At 38.0% G+C, this 21,296-nt stretch overlaps 1 protein-coding gene across 3 annotated transcripts in view; it reads right to left on the reverse strand.

The window, feature by feature from the left end:
• Window positions 1-6,010: 6,010 nt before the first annotated feature.
• Window positions 6,011-21,296, reverse strand: part of pld5 (phospholipase D family member 5) — a 52,454-nt gene continuing 37,168 nt past the window's right edge. For all 3 annotated transcript variants that reach the window (XM_062032350.1, XM_062032352.1, XM_062032351.1), the window contains exons 6-10: window positions 19,373-19,570; window positions 11,863-12,014; window positions 11,526-11,691; window positions 11,363-11,453; window positions 6,011-6,528 (exon numbers count right to left, since the gene is read on the reverse strand). In XM_062032350.1, coding sequence (XP_061888334.1) covers window positions 6,290-6,528; window positions 11,363-11,453; window positions 11,526-11,691; window positions 11,863-12,014; window positions 19,373-19,570 — 846 coding nt within the window. In that variant the 3' untranslated portion in view covers window positions 6,011-6,289. The remainder of the gene's footprint in view (window positions 6,529-11,362; window positions 11,454-11,525; window positions 11,692-11,862; window positions 12,015-19,372; window positions 19,571-21,296) is intronic.

Consider the following 21,296-nt stretch of genomic DNA (forward strand, 5'->3'; position numbering starts at 1 on the left):
TTTTTTGGGGGGAATTTTGCCTATTGTTCACAATCACTATGAGAGACATAACAATGGATGTTTTTTTTGGTTTTGTTGCATTCTTAATATTAAATAAATGCGATCAAAAGTTTGCTCACAGTGGAGCCTGTGGGGCCCGCGCAATTCCGCCTAAAAAGCCTTTAAAAAAACCATCCAAACACCTCCATTGAGGTTTTATATACATGATGTACATTCGTATATATGTAATGGGAACATTTATAATAACATTTAATATTTACCTATTTTTATCTTTTTAAGCATTTGTGGCACATTCATTCCAAAAACGCATTACAACATTTTTTTCTTTAATTACTCAATGCAGACATAATGAGAGCCAACAAACATAATAAAACATCACTAACTGTATAATGTCTGCTGTCATTAGGATGCCGATTGATGGGATCTTCATATATTCCCATTTAGGTGAAGAATGTCTAATAATCCTCATGAAGAAATGGGGTGGGAGGGAGAACTTTGTGTCGTTATGGCCATTTCCGAGTCCTAAAAGGCTGTCAATGTGTCCCAACTTGTCGGAATACCTACTCAGACTTATCTGTCCAGTTGAGATGCATGATTTATGATCAAGAATACACTTCCTGGGAGCAAGAAAACGCGAAAGTAACAGACAGGTTAGGCTGGAGCCTATCCTAGCTGCACTGGGGCGGAAGGCAGGGTACACTAAAATCTCAATAAGTTACACATCCTTTTGACACAATTCCCCCTCATCGATCGATGGAACCACTCAAGCTCTCGATAGCCTTGGACTGGCCCACATCTTCACGAACTGTTGTTGTTTCTTTTACTTGGACTTGCCCGCACCTTCATGGACTCTCTGACCCATTGGACTTGTCTGCTCTTCTGTCTATAAAGTGACTGAGGAATTATTGATCGGGGCTCACTTTGCCAGAGGCTTGCCTTGTAGAGGCACCCGCTTACGTACACAATTGACAAACTTCTGCAGGAGTGAGACCAACGATGTAACATTTACCTGTAACCTGTAACCTGTAAATACATGTCTTGGACTAATACAGTCACCATCAGTAAGTCATGGTTGCATTATAGACATAACTAAACAGGTACTAAATAGTATAATAAGTATTATAGTTGCAGATGGGATGGTCCCTGCTTATGTATATTTGGGATCTGCATTAATCCTAAAAAATTTGAAATCAAACCGTGGAGGAATTACAGATATATTTATAAAATAATCTTGCCTTCCTTCCTACTTCCGTGTTTTCTATCACATCAGGGTCGCATTTTACTGCGTGGGTCGTTCTCTCAGGATGCAGACGGAAACTGCGGAGGCAACATACAGGTAAGACAATGATTTATTCTCATAAATCAGGCAGGAAATAAAGAGAAGTGTGCCGATCGCACAGGGAGCTAAGGCAAAACTTAGCACAGGAATCACAAGCAAAAAAGCAAGAAATCATCCAACGTAACTGTTGCATAGCGCAAACAAGAAAGCCAGACTGAGCTTGGCGAAAAACGGGAATAAGTAGCTCTCTGATTAGTGCCCGGCAGCAGGTGAGCATCCCGGACACTAATCAGAGGCAGGTGAAACTAGTCAGCACCCATGGTAACCAAAAGACTCAAACTCAAGGGTGCTGAAAACAGAACTGGGGGAGTCAAAACTAAACAAAACATGATCCGGGCAACATCTTCATTAATATTTTATAGTGCAGTATTTTATAGATTTTTACTGTAAACAGTTGGAAATTTACAATAAACATACACACATTGGACCTTTTTTCGTACTTGACTTGTTTTTGTATCTATTTATAAATTTTTTGTAGCAAGCTGTTCCATTATAATAAATTAAATAAAGGCATGTGAATAAGATACATTTGATTGATCGCATTATACATTTTTACATATATTTTGGTAATAAATCTTTTGAAGCAACAAAACATGTCTAAGAAGCCATCTGGGAGTTGAAGAGTCGGCCAAAAGACCCTACTCTGTTAAAAGGGCCGTAATTCCTATCAGCATGGTTATTGCTATGGTATTAGTTTATGTCGAACATGCTGTTAGTGCAGCAGCTGCAGAAATGCAGTGCAATCTGGAATATTTTTTTCTATAATCTGACTGTAACCATGGCGACTCATCCCCCACTCATAAACTATCATATTATACTCAATATTATGCTTCATTAGCACATATTTTTGCGTTAACATGTAGAAAAACATAATTTTGAAAACATGTTCATGACACCTTTCTCTCAAATATTTGAAAAGTCATAAAAGGGTTTACAATTGAGGTCAGTGGGGCTTAATATTGCTTAATATTACAGTAATAAACAGAACAACAATATGCCAAGCTTTAATCTCCAACTGTGGTTTAACACTACCATCTTGTGCTAAATTTTGCAACTACATCTGAATTTCTTTTAATAATTGTAACCAACTTTTGTTTAATGCTATTTTTAAATGATTACTTATGTATTTGTGTATATATTACTTATGTTACTTTGCAATGATACATAATACGATTAAAAATTAGGGATGCATACATACATATATATACATACATATATACACATAAATACATACATACACATACTGTATATACATATATATGTATTTATACATATATACCTACATATATATGTAGGTATATACTGTATGTATATATAGTTATGTATGTATATATGTATGTATATGTATGTGTATATATATATGTGTATATTTATACATGTACATACATATATATATATGTATATACACGCATTAATAACACAAAATAGGGATTGTTACGATCATCTTGTGATCGTTAAAGATGTTAGGTGATATTTTTTCCACATGATTAAATGTTTCTGATATACTTTACATGCTGTTCTAACCAACTATTGTGTAATGGTATTTTTAAATGATTACTTATGTATTTGTGTATATATTACTTATGTTACTTTGCAATGATGGATGTATACATACATATACACATTTATATACATATATACACATAAATACATATATATGTAGGTATATATGTATATTCATATACATTATATATATATATCTATATATAGATATATATAGATATATATATATATGTATATCTATATATATCTATATATATATATATATATATATATGTATATATATATCTATATATATCTATATAAAGATATATACATACATATATATATATATATATACATATATATATATATATATATATATATATATATATATATATATATATATATATATATATATATATATATATATATATATATATATATATATATATATATATATATATATATATATATATATATATATATATATATATATATATATATACACTACCGTTCAAAAGTTTGGGGTCACATTAAAATGTCCTTATTTTTCAATAAAGATAACTTGAAACTAGTCTTAACTTTAAAGAAGTACACTCTATACATTGCTAATGTGGTAAATGACTATTCTAGCTGCAAATGTCTGGTTTTTGGTGCAATATTTACATAGGTGTATAGAGGCCCATTTCCAGCAACTATCACTCCAGTGTTCTAATGGTACAATGTGTTTGCTCATTGGCTCAGAAGGCTAATTGATGATTAGAAAACTCTTGTGCAATCATGTTCACACATCTGAAAACAGTTTGGCTCGTTACAGACGCTACAAAACTGACCTTCCTTTGAGCAGATTGAGTTTCTGGAGCATCACATTTGTGGGGTCAATTAAACGCTCAAAATGGCCAGAAAAAGAGAACTTTCATCTGAAACTCGACAGTATATTCTTGTTCTTAGAAATGACGGCTATTCCACAAAATTGTTTGGGTGACCCCAAACTTTTGAACGGTAGTGTATATATATATATATACAGTATGTGTACATATAAATGTAGGTATAAATGCATAAACAGATATGTATGTATATATGTGTATACATGTATATGTATATTTATATGTGTATATAAATATGTATATACACGCATTAATAACACAAAATGGGGATTGTTACGATCATCCTGTGATCGTCAAAGATGTTATGTGATAATTTTTCTACATGATTAAATGTTTCTGATATTCTGTACTTTACATGTTGTACAGTCTATTCAGGTGCATAGGAGAGAATGCTATGTCGGAAAGTCGAACCTCGGATTCAGGAGGAGCAGTGTGGTTCGTCCTAGTCGTGGAACTGTGGACCAACTCTATACTCTCGGCAGGATCCTTAAGGGTGCATGGGAGTTTGCCCAACCAGTCTTCATGTGTTTTGTAGACTTGAGGAAGGTATTTGACCGTGTCAATCGGGAAGTCCTGTGGAGAGTGCTCAGAGAGTATGGGCTCCCTGTAAGATCAGTGTCAGAGCTTGGACCCATTTCCAGTGAGGATTGGACTGCGCCAGGGCTGCCCTTTGTCAGTGATTCTGTTTACAACTTTTATGGACAGAATTTCTAGGTGCAGTCAAGGCGTTGAGCGGATCCGGTTTGGTGGCTGCAGGAGTAGATCTTTGCTTTTTGCGGATGATGTGTGTCCTGCTGGCTTCATCTGACCAGGATCCCCAGCTCTCGCTGGAACGGTTGATGGTAAGCTGAGTGTGAAGCAACTGCAATGAAAATCAGCACCTCCAATTCCAAGTCAATGGTTCTCGCCCGAAAAAGGGTGGAAGGCCATCTCCGGGTTGGGGAGGAGATCCTGCCCCAAATGGAGGAGTTCAAATACCTCAGAGTCTTGTCCACGAGTGAAAGAAAAGTGGATTGTGAGATCGACAGGCAGCTCGGTGCAGCGTCTGCAGTGATGCAGACCCTGTATTGGTCCGTCGTGGTGAAGAAAGAGTCAAACTGAAAGGCAAAGCTCTCAATTTACAGGTTGATCTATGTCCCCATCCTTACCAAGGTCATAAGCTTTGGGTTATGACCGAAATTACAAGATCACGGGTCAAGCGTCCAAAATGAGTTTCCTCTGTCGGGTGGCGGGGCTCTCTCTTAGAGATCAGGTGAGAAGCTCTGTCATCCGGGAGGAGCTCAGGGTAAAGCCGCTGCTCCTCCACATTCAGAGGAGCCAGATGAGGCCCCCGAACTTCTCCTTGGGGAGGTGTTTAGGGCGCCTCCGACCGGTATGAGACCACAGGGAAGACCCAGGATACGGTGGAGAGACTGTGTCTCCCAGCTGGCCTGGGAACGCCTCGGGATCCCCCGGGAGGAGCTGGACGAAGTGTCTGGGGAGAGGGAAGTCTGGGCTTCTCTGCTTGGGCTGCTGCCCCTGTGACCAGACTTCGGATAAGCGGAAGAAGATGATTAGGAAGCCTTTTTATTGGTCAGTCTCGCCCACCCATGGTCTTTGGTATTTTCCATCCAAATGTTTTGAGGGCGGAAGTAGTGAAACTGACCAACAAAAGGGTTTCGATATTGTTCAGGGGAGGCCTCGCCTAAAAAAATTACTTACAAAAGATACATTTAGGTTTTTTTCAAAATAATTTCATTTTTAATTTCAACAACATTTTTTGGTTACAAAAAAACATTTGTAAACCCAAAATGTTTTGAAACCATAACATTTGTTGTTGTTGTCTTGTTAATATTGCCTTATTTATTAATGTAAAATACAATTTTTTGTTTTCAAATATTTTTTGGGGGTTTGAAATAGTTTTTTGTAACCAAAAAATGTTTTAAAATAAAAATTGATTTAGAAATTTGCAAGTCATTTGTTCGGTTTGTCTTAAAAGACGTTTCAATTCTCATCAAAGAAGGCTTAGTCAGTTCATGCTCATAGACTTACATTGGTCAGATTTAGCCTCAGACATACATTGTTTAGAACTAGTCTAGGAGCTAGTGCCTAAACCCCAACTATGTATACTCCAACACAAGGAAGGTTCCAAATATTCAAAATATTTTTTTGGGGTTCCAAATATTTGTGTGTGTGTTTAGTTGCATAAAAGACACATTTCTCTTCATACGAGCAGAACAAAACGCACTAGAGTTTGTTTTAACTAAACCAAACATGACAAGTGTGAACTAAGTTTTATTGGATGTTTCTTCTATTAATCCAAATAGTCACATACAAAAAAGAGTTAACTAGTTTAGTTGCATATACTTTAGGTTGAACATTTCATATATTGGTTTGAATATTGACATGATATATACCATGTATCGATATTCATGCAGCATTGCATTCTTATATAACAAGTACAGTGGATGATTACACTTTACCGTAGTTAACATTAGAATATTAAAGTCAAGTGCAATCCATTCATAGTAGTGCATAGTGAAGATATGTAAACTCTAATAATGAGCACAATAAATATAAGTAATATAAAAGCAGTCTTTGTTCATAAAGATAAAAGGTCATTCCATTCATGTTCCTTCTGAGTGTCCCCTTGGTGTAAATTTCTGTATTTGCCGTCTTGATCTTTGTTTCCTGGCAGGCGTTTAGAATAAGGTGACATCCAGTCCCTTTCAAAGGCAGCTTTGACTTGTTTCACAATCTTTCCGCCCCCGTTTTTCATCTGGACCACCAGCCCAACGCCGGCATTATCGGAAAAATCATTCCCGACCCAGTCGTGGTTCCCTGTGGGGGCCAAACCAAGAATACATTTAAAAAAGCAAACTGAGATTTTTCACATACATTTTATAATGCAATCTGCTAATATACAACTATACTTGTTAATTACAATTACAGTATACCTCAAATTAGTGTTATCCCGATACCAATATTTTGGTACCGGTACAGGTACCAACATTATTTTGATACTTTTCGGTACTTTTCTTAATAAAGGGGACCACAAAAAAGTTGCTATATTGGCTTTATTTTAACAAAAAATCTTACGGTACATTAAACATATGTTTCTTATTGAAAGCTTGTCCTTAAATATAATAATGAACATACGAGACAACCTGTCTTTTATACATAAGTAAACAAAGAAAGGCTCCTAATTTAGCTGCTAACGTAAGCAGTAACATATTGTGTCATTTATCATTCTATTATTTTGTCAAAATTATTAAGGACAAGTGGTAGAAAATTAATTATTAATCTACTTGTTCATTTACTGTTAATATCTGCTTTCTTTCTCTTTTAACATGTTTTATCTACACTTCTGTTAAAATGTAATAATCACTTATTCTTCTGTTGTTTGATACTTTACATTAGTTGTGGATGATACCACAAATTTGGGTATCAATCCGATACCAAGTCGTTACAGGATCATACATTGGTCATATTCAAAGTCCTCATGTGTCCAGGGACATATTTCCTGAGTTTATAAACATAATATACATTTTAAAAAAACAAAAGAAGATGTTGTGATGCCAAAAAATATCGACGTAATCATAGTTGTATCGACTAGATACGCTACTGTACTTGGTATCATTACAGTGGATGTTAGGTGTAGATCCACCAATGGCGTTTGTTTACATTTTGACGCCGGTGAGCTACAGTGTGTAGTGAAACATGTGTAGCAGACCGGTATACTTTTCAGAGGCGGTATAGTACCGAATATGATTCATTAGTATCACGGTACTATACTAATACCGGTATACCGTACAACCTTACCTCAAATAATACATCTACTGCATATTAATATATGTGTAGTAGATTTCGAATGTTTTACGGTGATGGGACATTTTTTTATATAATATCCACAAAGTTCAATGAGCAGGTTATGTTATTTATAACCACGTGTGTTGACTTTTTGTGCTTGTTGATTTTTTTTTTCTGCACTATGACTAGGAAAGGTTGTTTGGATTGGGTCATTTAAGTAAATGCTGTGCTTGTGGGATCTAGAAAGTTCTCATTGTGGTCACTGACCTGAGTTTTGCACATTCTCCATGACATGGCGACAAATTATCAACTGTCAGACCGCTGGCAAAAACACCCGCATAGCCAGGTTGCTTCTTATTAAACTTGTGCTGTCATCCCATGGGCCTAATCGAGGATGCCGGCGGGCGTGATTTGGACACCCCTGCTTTAAAGTTATATGACTCAAATAAAAGTAAAAAGTAGTCATCCACATACTTATTTAGGTAATAGTAAGTATTCAGCAAAAAAAAAAAATAGTACTCAAGTACTGAGTAACTGGTGAGTAACTGGTTTGATTTGATTTATTTAATAGCTATTTTTAATGGTACTTGCATTACAACCATATTTGGCATGTAAGCTTGTGTACAGCATGTACCACAAAAGATGCACATTGTACAGTCACTAATGACGTTATAAAAGGGTTAATGTTTGCATTTAAAAAATCAAATGTATAACTTATCAAAAAAATGTTTTCTCTAGTTGGAAGTGAAATTTTTGTAGGCTAAAATGTGAGCATTTCTACTAACATAGATGACAGGGCATGCTATACATTTTTTTTCATGGTTTGTAAGTAAACACTGAAGAGAGTCATGCCACTTTTTACAGTGTGTAGTGTGGTCATGTGACCACCAGTCTGCTTATGATTGGCGACATGGAGTCAAAACTCACTAGTGTTTACTAGGGTTGTACGGTATACCGGCACTAGTATAGTACGGCAATACTAACTAATCATATGCGGTACTATATCGCCTCTAAAAAGTACTGGTCCCACACCTCCCCACCTCGTCGTTGTCGTCACGTCATGACATTGCTGGAGTTACGAGCAGAGGAGCATGTTCGGCAGCGCACAATCATGGAGTACTTACAAGCTGACACAGTGTGTAGACAAAAAAGGGAGAACGGATGCATTCTGGCTTAAAAGCTAATGACGACGTTCCTCAATGTAAACAAACGCCATGGGTGGATCTACACCTGACATCCACTGTAATGATACCAAGTATAGTTGCGTATCTCGTTGATACCACTATGATAACAACAATATTTTTTTGCATCACAAAATCTTTTTTAGTTTAAAAAAAAAATCATATTATGTTTATAAACTCAGGAAATATGTCCCTGGACACACGAGGACATTGAATATGACCAATGTATGATCCTGTAACTACTTGGTATCGGATTGATACCCAAATTTGTGGTATCATCCAGAACTAAAAGTATCAAACAACAGAAGAATAAGTGATTATACAATTTTAACAGAAGCGTATATAGAACATGTTAAAAGAGAAAATAACCAGATATTAACAGTAAATAAAGAAGTAGATTAATAATACATTTATAATATGTATATTTATAATGTTGACACAATAATAGAATGATAAATGACAATATGTTACTGCATATGTCAGCAAATTAATTAGGAGCCTTTGTTTGTTTACTTACTAATAAAATAAAAGTTGTCTTGTATGTTCACTATTTTATTTAAGGACAACATTGCAATAACAAACATGTTTAGTGTACCGTTTTTGTTCAAATAAGGCCAATAATGATATTTTGTGGTCCCCTTTATTTAGAAAAGTACCGAAAAGTATCGAAATACATTGATATCGGGACAAACTAGTGCTTACATTGGATTGGTGAAACAGAGTCATGTGACAAGAAAAGGTCTCTTTAATAAGTCAAAATGTGTTTGTCATCAATAGAGTATAAAGTAATACTATGAAAATTGACTGATCGGAATGAAACTCAATGTAACGAGGTAGAAGTAGTGTTTCTTCTTTACAAAAATATTTAAGGTAAAAACATGTTACTACCCACCTCTGGTTGTACTCAATAAAAACACATAGAAACTGAATCATCAACTTATGGGATCCTTTGTTTGCGCACTGCAGCATGGGATGATATTGCATTGCAAACAGACTATCTTGTTCAGCCGAGACAGTGTCCGAAGAACCGGGGCGAACTTTTAGCGTTAACATTTTCTTCAAACATCGAAAAGTGGGGCGTACAAAAACAAAGGTACTACAGTTACTATAAATGTATTAGGTTTTAATTATTAGGTTAGCTGTTACCCATCCTCGTGTTAAATATGCATGTTCATTTAGATCTAACATTGATAAGGACATGTAAACACGCTTTTAAACATTGTGGGAGTTAACTAATATACTTTATACTTAGTTTGGGATTGGTACCGAATCCGGTACTTTTTTTGGCACTGACCGAATCCTGACGGTCCTACAGGGCACCGATTCACGTAAAATCTAACGGTGCCATGTTACAGTAACTTGCTTGTTCATGACGTCGCACCCGGTTGCCGATTCAGCCAGTGTTCTGTCGAAATGAGCTGCTCCGTTGAAAAAAAAATACTATATACATTATTGGATAGCGATATCTATCGATTTACAAATGACAGTCAAACATAAGAGATAAGTGTAGGTTGCACTATGATGGCAATATGACTCAAGTAAACAACACCAACATTTTATATGTTCCATTGAAAATATAGAACATTATACACGGTGCTCAAAAATCTATCAAAATGTTTTAGTGCGAGTTTGATAAGCTATGAAGCTGCACCGCTTGATGTGCTTCAATATGCGAGTATTATTATGGTCTGTGTATAAGGTAAGACATATTATTTGGTGTTTTGTTACGCAATATTATGCAAAACTTTTCTTACCTTCTGGTACCTGCTGATCTGTATTTGGGATCTGCATAAATCCTGAAAAATTGCGCGGATCCGCCTTTGTAGTCCGTGGCGACACCGTAGACGATAAGCTTCTTCTTTTTCTCTATCTTGTTATATGACATTCATCCTCTAATGTTGCCATTTCTGATATAAAGTAGTGTAAAGTTCTTACTTATATCTGTCAGTAAACTCTCCATTAAAGAGCCAAAACATACCGGTGTAGTGAGTTTATATTATTCACCCAAGGAACTTTACATATTAGAGAGTTCCGGTCGGACGGTTCTTCCACAATCATGTTGTTGTTTCCGGATGAGGAGATGCATCTCCGTTATTGATTTAAGTAAAGTCTGAATGTCATTAAAACAGTTAGCTCCATCTTTTGACACTTCTTCCACTCCCGTCCTTGCACGCTACACCGCTACAACAAAGATGACGGGGAGAAGACGCTGTCGAAGGTGAGCCACGTAAATAAGACCGCCCACAAAACGGCGCATCCCGAAGCGACTGTCAGAAAGCGGCTTGAAGATGATCTGTAAAACATAATCTATGCAACATTTTGACCAAAGAACCACCATTACATGTTATGTAGACCACAAGGAAGTGTTTTACATTTAGAAAAAAAAAAAAAATAATATGACCCCTTTAATGCGCCCTATAATCCGGTGCGCCTTATATATGAAATATCAAAAATAAACCATTCATCGGCAGTGCGCCTTATAATCCGGTGCACCCTATGGTCCGGAAAATACGGTACTGAAAATCGGTACAGTTGAGTACAGAAGTAATTACCAGGTACCGGGAATTGGTACCCTATCACGGTACCAATCCCTATATGTATGTCATCCAAAATCAATACATTATTATACAACCTATCAGGCGGTCTGCAAAAGTGTAGTACATACTCAAAATGGATTGGCTTACCAACGTAAAGAGCATTGTCGGTCACCATGTACTTGTTGTGATTAAGTCCATGTTGAATGTCATCGTTTTGCTGCTTTTGACTGAAAAACCTCTGAAAAGCATATATTTAAATGAATATGTGAATGCATCTAAAAACCATACTAAGAACATTTTATGCACGTACCACATCCAGGGAACAGTTGTACAGATGCATGCACAGCGACTTGAGGGAGGTCGCAAAGTTAAAGGTCAGCGGGTGAGTGTTCTTCCAGAAGCTTAAGAGCAGGCGAACTTTGACCCCTCTCAGAACCACAGCCTCTCTGATCATCTCATCAAGGTGCGACCAGTACCTCATTAATGACACATTTTAATTAGATGAATAATTCACTGCCAGATGAAGGCAATAATTGCTCATTTTGCACAAACCCAAAGTGAGTCCCACAGACATGGCTTATAGAATGTCACATGACAGAAAGCATATGTTAAAAAATAAAAATAAAAAATCAGTCAGAGGTCAGTACCTGGTGATCAAGGTTCCTCTGAAGCGCCTGCTCACCAGAGGGAGGTAGTCCGTCACCGATATGAAGACAAATGTCTTGGCGGTCTGTATGACATGATTAATGGCATCCACGTCTCTGGTGCGATCTTTGGCACAGAAGAGATCGGGGGATGTCTGCGGAAAGCAAACATCACTCAGGTGAGGGTGAGTTTGCACAAAGACACAGGTGGAACCAAGAAATGTACCGCATTTTTCGGATTATAAGGCGCACCTAAAATCCTTTCATTTTCTCAAAACTCGACAGTGTGCCGTATAACCCGGTGCGCCTAATGTACGGAATACTTTTGGTTGTGCTTGCCGACCTCAAATCTCTTTTATTTGGTACATGGTTAAATGATAAGTGTGACCAGCAGATGGCAGTCACACATAAGAGATACGTGTAGACTGCAATATGATGGCAGTCACACATAACACACACTAGGTGTGGTGAAATTAACCTCTGCATGTGACCCATCCCCTTGTTCCACCTCCTGGGAGGTGAGGGGAGCAGTGAGCAGCAGCAGTGGCTGCGCTCGAGAATCATTTTGGTGATTTAACCCCTAATTCCAACCCTTGATGCTGTGCGACTATCAGTGGTATTTTAATTTTAAAAAGAGATACATGTAGACTGCAATATGACTCAAGTAAACACTAACATTTTATACGTTCCATTGAAAATATAGAACATTACACACGGCGCTCAAAAATCCATCAAAATGTTTAGTACGACTTGATGGATGGATTGTACTGTGCTTCAACATGCGAGTATTATTATGGTGTGTGTATAAGGTAAGACATATTATCTGGTGTTTTGTTTCGCAATATTATGCAAAAGCAACTTTTCTTACCTTCTGGTACTTACTGATCTATATTTGGGATCTGCATAAATCCTGAAAATTTGCGCGTGTCCGCCTTTGTAGTCCGTTGTGACACCGTAGTCGATAAGCTTCTTCTTTTTCTCTATCTTCTTGTTATGGGACACTTATCCTCCGCTGATGCCATTTCTAATATAAAGTAGTATAAAGTTCTTACTTATATCTGTCAGTAAACTCGCCATGAAAGCGCTAAAACATACCGGTGTGGTGAGTTAACATTATTCACCCAAGGAACCGTAGTTATTAGAGAGTTACGGTAGGACGGTTTTTCACGGGACACATTTCTGTTATTGCACTAGTGAGCCACGGATGAGGAGATGCTGCTCTGTTACTGATTTAAGTACAGTCTGAATGTCATTAAAACAGTTAGCTCCATCTTTTGGTTGTACATTGGTACAACAAAAATTACGAAGAAAAGACGCTGTTGAAGGTGAGCCACGTAAATAAGACTGCCCACAAAACGGCACATTCTGAAGCGACTGTCAGAAAGCGGGTTGAAGATGATCTGTAAAACATAATCTATGCAACATTTTGACCAAAGAACCACCATTATATGTTATGTAGACCACAAGAAAGTGTTTACCATTTAGAAAAAACTATTAAAAATGACCCTATTAATGCGCCCTGTAATCCGGTGCGCCTTTTGTATGAAAATAGACCTAACTAGACCAGCCCATCGGCAGTGCGCCTTATAAACCTGTGCGCTCTATGGCCTGGCAAATACAGTACTGTAGTATTAGGGCTTAGATAACTTCTGAAGCAATAACAATTACCGCCTCAACGCATGCTTGTTTGTTGTGCTAATACGTGTAAAGACGTGGACCCTTACGCAGCTTACTGCGAGGATTGTTTTCCCGAGACGCAAACGGACTTGACCGGACAAGGCTTGCAGGTAAAAACATGATTTAATTATTCACTCAAAAAGGGGTACAAACAAAAAGCGCTCACAGCGGAGGCACAACTTGGCTAAGGAAACAAAACTATCACTTTGACGTAAACTATGAAAAACAAACAACACCTACTGTGACATGAGCAGAGCAGCATGAACTATGAACAAGAATACAAGCATGGAACTATCCTGAAAAGAGCAAGGACAGAGTAATGTCGCCAGAACGACTCACTGGCAAAACAGGCTTAAATAATAATGTCATTATTGAAACAGGTGCAGTGAGTCACATGAGGACAGGTGAAACTAATCAGTTGTCATGGTGACCAAACAAGGGAGCGTAAAAACAGGAACTAATGACGTTTTAAACAAATAGAACATAACTAAACAAAACATGATCTAGACCACAGATCATGACATTAAGAGAGTAAGAAAGGTTACAAGTGATAAATGGTTTAAATGTAACTCATTAACAATTTGTCATTTAGTGCACGGGAAGATGCATTATTGTCAAATTATGTTTGTGTACTGACTAATTTGTACAAGATAATGGCAGTACATGGCAGTACATGGCAGCACGGTGGAAGAGGGGTTAGTGCATCCGCCTCACAATATGAAGGTCCTGAGTAGTCCTGAGTTCAATCCCGGGCTCGGGATCTTTCTGTAGGGAGTTTGCATGTTCTCCCCGTGACTGCGTGGGTTCCCTCCGGGTACTCCGGCTTCCTCCCACCTCCAAAAACATGCACCTGGGGATAGGTTGATTGGCAACACTAAATTGGCCCTAGTGTGTGAATCAATCAATCAATCAATCAATGTTTATTTATATAGCCCTAAATCACAAGTGTCTCAAAGGGCTGCACAAGCCACAACGACATCCTCGGTACAGGGCCCACATACGGGCAAGGAAAAACTCACCCCAGTGTGAATGTGAGTGTGACTGTTGTCTGTCTACCTGTGATGAGGTGGCGACTTGTCCAGGGTGTACCCCGCCTACCGCCCGAATGCAGCTGAGATAGGCTCCAGCGAATCCCCGCAACCCCAAAAGAGACAAGCGGTAGAAAATGGATGGATGGATGGATAATGTGACATGATTAATCTCAACCTGTGTAAAATATTTCAAATATGTCCACAATATGATGCAATACAATTCACTTCAAAGGAATAATGGTAAATGGGTTATACTTGTATAGCGCTTTTCTACCTTCAAGGTACGCAAAGCGCTTTGTCACTATTCACACATTCACACACACACATTCACACAGTGATGGCGGGAGCTGCCACGCAAGGCCCTATCCACGACCCATCAGGAGCAAGGGTGAAGTGTCTTGCTCAAGGACACCACGTACGTGACTAGGATGGCGGAAACCGGGATCGAACCAGGAACCCTCAAGTTGCTCAATGTCCTCTACCACCCGAGGCACGCCATCCACATAATTTATGGGCGGTAGGACAAGTGGTAACCCAAAGTCAAACCATGGATTTATGTAATGTACTTTATGGTTTGTCAGTCTTTTGATGACTGAACTGCCCCAAACATGCTCAGAGAGGAAATGGAGATCAATGATTTATGCTTAGCATAAGCACCACATATTTATGTCAAATTATTCAAACATGTTATGTTGTGTTCATCTTTTCAATATGAGCACTTTAATGCAGCATCATTACTAATCTGAATAAACATATAAATGCAATTAACCCTTCCACGCGGAATGACTCAGAATCCCTAAAACGTCTCTGACAAGGCATTTCGAGAAGTTTGATGCGTTAGAGCAGTGGTGTCAAACGTACGGCCCGAGGGATCAGGCCCGCGAAAAGGTTTTATCCGGCCCGCGGGATGAGTTTGCCAAGTATAAAAATTTACCTGAAATTTTTGAATGAAATAAACTGCTGTTCTAAATGTGTCCACTGGATGTTGCAATAGCAATTCTTTGTATCTTTGTAGATGATGCTATTAAATCATACATATGATTGATATGTACAAAATAAACCACATAATGTTAGTGCACCAGTCGAGGAAAATGATCAAACTACATAAATAACATCCTGTAATTTGATTTTGATGTAACATTTTTTATTTTGATAGATTGAAAATTAACACCAAAGAGTTAATTTATTCAGAAAATATAAATAATGATAAATAAAGATAGAATATTATTAACCGCAATATGTAAGTGCAAAAAAAACCCCCAACAACATTATGATTTGTACATTTTCAGAATGTGCTTGTTCTATTTTTAAACAAAGAAAACAATCTGAAGTTGTCTTTATTTTTAAGTTACCTTGCCGGGATTTTACCCACTTAGGAGTAGATTTTTCTCCATGTGGCCCCCGATCTAAAATGAGTTTGCCACCCCTGTGTTAGAGACAGGCTGCAAAAGGACGCTAAACAGCATCTCACAAAGGGAAATTTACATTTAAAAAAAATAAACAGTCGACCGACACAAAGTGTTATACACACTCAGCAGGAAAGTGTTTTCTTTACACTGAAACACTTCCATCTTAAAAAAGCACAAAATGAGTAATCACATTCTTTTCTGCCCCCCTCTCCTGCATGAAGAGGTTAAGTTAAAAAGTTAAAGTACCAATTATTGCCAGGAGGCCACCGATAATATTTGGAGAGGTAACAGTCTAAATGAAGCGCTAGCTGTTCTTAATCGTGACCCAGGGTAGACCACTCCTCTACGACATTTACATTTTGTGACTTGAATATTGACCAAGTATTAGTGATATTGTTATTATAAGCGCTAACGCAGACAAACTATTTATAGTGGCGACGTGATCACTACCGTGTGTCCCTATGTTTACATCATCGAGTGGTCTGCTGCTTTCTCGCTTCTTTGCTCCCTGTAAACGTATTCTAGATCATAAATCATGCCTCTCACGTGACACAAAAATACACTTTTTCCCCCACTCCTTTCTTTGTGAGGATTATGAAATTTTCTTCACCGAAATGGGAATTTATGAACATCCCAGCAGTCGGCATCCTAAAGACAGCAGACCTCGCACAGTAAGTGATGTTTTATTATTGTTTGTTTACTCTGCAGTGAGTAAAAATCAGTAATGAAGAAAAAAAAAAGCAAACGCTGTGATGCGTTTTTGGAATGCTTAAAATGATCAAAATAGGTAATTATTAATGTTCTTATAAATGTGCCTGTTACTACATACTTACATAATGTATATAAAACCCCAATGGAGGTGCTTGGATGTTTTTTTTTAAGGGCTTTATAGACGGAATTGCGCAGCTCCCATAAGCTCCATTGAAAGCAAACTTTTGATTGCATTTATTTAATATTTAGAATGCAAAAAAATATGTCTTTCATAATGATTATGATTGATAGGCAAAATTCCCAAACAAGTGCAGTTCCCCTTTAAAAGTGTTTAATAAACATGAGTGTTGTAACGATAGCAATATTTTGGTACCGGAACTAACATTTTTTTGGTACTTTTCTAAATAAAGGGGACAACAAAAAAAAATTGCATTATTGGCTTTATTTTAACAAAAAATCTTAGGGTACATTAAACACATGTTTCTTATTGCAGTTAAGGCCTTAAACAAAATAGTGAACATATAAGACAACTTGTCTTTTAGTAGTAAGTAAGCAAACAAAGGCTCCTAATTAGTCTGCTGACATATGCAGCAACATATTGTGTCATTTATCATTCTATTATTTTGTCAACATAATTAAGGACAAGTGGTAGAAAATTAATTATTAATCTTCTTGTTTATTTACTGTTAATATCTGCTTACTTTCTCTTTTAACATGTTCTATCTACACTTCTGTTAAAATGTAATAATCACTTATTCTTCTGTTGTTTGATACTTTACATTAGTTGTGGATGATACCACAAATTTGGGTATCAATCCGATACCAAGTAGTTACAGTATCATACATTGGTCATATTCAAAGTCCTCATGTGTCCAGGGACATACTTCCTGAGTTTATAAACATAATATATATTTTTTTTTAAACAAAAGAAGATGTTGTGATGCCAAAAAATATCGACATAATCATAGTAGTATTGACTCGATACGTGCTTGTACTCGGTATCATTACAGTGGATGTCAGGTGTAGATCCACCAATTGCGTTTGTTTACATTTTGACGCCGGTGAGCTACGGTGTGTAGTGAAGCATGTTTAGCTATTCCTCCTACTGCAGGGATGATACTTTATTTGTCACCATGGAGACCAGGATTAGTGATTTAGAAGTAGTTAAAACACTGCCGACGGCGGATGGACGTTAGCCGCTAGCTAGCTAGCCATGTCTTAAAGCACCTCTTCCTGAGGGTGTTTCAGTTTTATAACTTCACCTTTATCTTTAGTTTTTAAGCCAAAATGCGTTCGTTCTCCCTTTTCTGTCTACACACTGTGTCTGCTTGCAAGTACTCCGTGATTGTGCGCTCCTCTGCTAGTAAACCCAGCAATGTCACGACGTGGGCGCGGGACCGGTACGTTTCAGAGACGGTATCGTATCGAAAATGATTCATTAGTATCGCGGTACTATACTAATACCGGTAACCCGTACAACCCTAATACACACATTAAGTGCATATATAATCCGTTCTTTCTTCACTCTCGTGCACGAACAACATCCATATAAATTCAAAATGAAGTATATTTACTCTTGATTACTTAAAATTAATCCACAGCAACCATTAGATTAATTAGATTAAAGGTTTAAATTGTTTGACTCTACTAGTTTCTACGTGTATTTAAATTTTGTGCAAAATTGACAAAAAGTGTTAATGTGTTTGTGTGAACTTACTATTATGTAATATACACTACCGTTCAAAAGTTTGGGGTCACATTGAAATGTCCTTATTTTCAATGAAGATAACTTTAAACTAGTCTTAACTTTAAAGAAATACACTCTTTACATTGCTAATGTGGTAAATGACTATTCTAGCTGCAAATGTCTGGTTTTTGATGCAATATCTACATAGGTGTATAGAGGCCCATTTCCAGAAACTATCACTCCAGTGTTCTAATGGTACAATGTGTTTGCTCATTGGCTCAGAAGGCTAATTGATGATTAGAAAACCCTTGTGCAATCATGTTCACACATCTGAAAACAGTTTAGCTCGTTACAGAAGCTACAAAACTGACCTTCCTTTGAGCAGATTGAGTTTCTGGAGCATCACATTTGTGGGGTCAATTAAATGCTCAAAATGGCCAGAAAAAGAGAACTTTCATCTGAAACTCGACAGTCTATTCTTGTTCTTAGAAATGACGGCTATTCCACAAAATTGTTTGGGTGACCCCAAACTTTTGAACGGTAGTGTATATATTTTGCAAAGGAAATGTTTTGCATTATTCTTCATATAAATTCTAACCTCAACAATTCAATCAACCAATCAATCAATCAAAAGTTTACTTATATAGCCCTTAATCACAAATGTCTCAAAGGGCTGCACAAGCCACAACTACATCAGTTCCCACATCAGGGCAAGAAAAAAACTCCACCCAATGGGAACAACAAGAAACCTTGGAAGGGACCGCAGATGTGGGGATGCAATGGATGCCGAGTGGATACGATTAATATTGTGTACATTTGTAGTATTATGACAGAAAGAACCCCAGCAGTGCAACGCTCATTAAGGAAAACCTGGTTCATTACAAGGAGAACATGGAATACCAAGCAGGTCACACATTTGCCTAATGTATGTTCCTAAACTGCATCTGTTTGTCAGTTGCCCCAGGGTAAAAAACATCAAATATTAAAAGACAACATACGGACATATATGCAGCTGCAGGTGTGTTATTGAGTTGTAGTTCCAGGGCCTGGTGTCTTCCATAGAGGGCGGTAACTCTCTTAGACCAGATGGAGGGGATGTAATCTCTCTCATGGAGCTGCCAGTAGAAAGAGAAGACTCTGTGGAGGTCCAGCGCCAGACAGCTGCAGTTATAAACCATCAAACCCAGCTCCTTCCTCTGTGGTAGGAAGACACATCATTAGAAACAGCAGACAGTTTGCAGCAAGAGTGTAAATAAGGTGACTTTTGCCTGGAGAGAGAATAAAAATGTGTTAAAGACACCATACATCCATGCATTTTCTACCGCTTGTCCATTTCGGGGTCGCGGTGGGTGCTGGAGCCTATTCCAGCTGCATTCGGGCGGCAGGCGGGGTGCACCCTGGACAAGTCGCCACCTCATCGCAGGTGTTAAAGACACAAAATGCTTAAACAGTCCTTAATAATTTAAGGATAACAAGTGAGTCAGGAAAAAAATTAACTGTCATGAATATTCAGTACTGTAGGCAGGTCTTTAAACGAGTCTTATTCGACTAAATTCCAGGTTTTAAAATTATATTGGATTTTATTTTTATTTTTTTCCCAAGATTGCGCCGCTGTAGTGGCTGCTGGTGGCAGGAGCTCTGTGCTCCTGTGTCATCCTTTTGTGTTCCTGATGCTTCCCTCTTGTTTATTTTAGCCTTTTGGTTCAGGACCCTTTGGGACTGTGCGACAAGAGGTGCCACTTTCGTGACTTCTGCGGTGCTTTTTTGTGAACTTCTGGATCTGCAAACCCGGGAGCCTTTTAGCCATGGAGACCAGCTGCTGGGTCTCTGCCACACCAGAGTCCGTTTGGAGAGACTGGAGTTGATGCGGATGAAGAGACAGGGCTGCGGAGCTTCACAGTGTCTTGGCTGAATGAGCAGGTATCGGACACCTCGGCCTCCTTGGACGTATCCTCGCTCATCCATGCGGACTGGACACTGGCCGAGAGTTGGTGGGCGGCCGAGGGTGGAGTCGGCTCTCTTGGTTGCTTTGTTGGGTCTGCTCTTTTTTTGTTGTTGTTTTACTTTTGTAGCTGTATGTAGAAATGGCACTGCTGGAGTGGCAGCTGGTTGCATCAGCTCTGCTCTTTTAATGTCTTAAATGTCCTTTGTGTTCTTTGATGTTTCCCTCTTCCACACGTTTGTGTGTGCTATGACTATGAGGTTTTTTTCCCCCTTGGCCTCAGACTTTTCTTTTTACTCACCCCAGAAAAGAAGAAATCGATATTGCATATATGTTATGAATATTGGAGAATGTTCAGCATTAAACGCTGCTTCGTTCAACAATCCCTTTATGAAAATGAGCCGAAAACGAGCTAGCACACATAGCGTCTCCCTCTCATAGTATCTCCTCCTCGGTTTCCTCTGTGCTCACCAGTCCAAATGCATTTAGGGACTCTCAAACTCGGAAAATAGAACTCTTCGAGCAGGAACGAACACAGTGAGGCTCCACTTTTTAAAATAAGATAGCTTGTTGCTAATGTATATTGGATTTGCCTTAGACATACTGCTGATTGGCATTGGCAATTTTACATGGCGATTTCAACACCTCCTAATTTGTAAATCAAAACAACGAAGATGCACTTTACAATCAAATAGCTGGCATGTATTAAATACAGTTTGAATTATTTCCGCAATAAACTCTCACAACATTTATTATTAGTTTCTTGTATTTTGTTTTATTGCCTGTCCAGCGCTCTTATTTTGGTTTCTATTTCCTGTTTTCCTCCATTTGCCACCACTTTAGTCTCAGCCCTGGCTCCCTCACCTGTCCTTGATTGGCACACAGCACACATGTGTCCCTGGTTGCCAATCAGGCTGCTTCTCACACAGCCCTATCCTATGGACTGAGCAGGAACATTTTTGCTTTGCTTTGTACCTAAG

Source organism: Entelurus aequoreus, linkage group LG22, assembly GCF_033978785.1.
Source record: "Entelurus aequoreus isolate RoL-2023_Sb linkage group LG22, RoL_Eaeq_v1.1, whole genome shotgun sequence".
NCBI classification, from domain to species: domain Eukaryota; kingdom Metazoa; phylum Chordata; class Actinopteri; order Syngnathiformes; family Syngnathidae; genus Entelurus; species Entelurus aequoreus.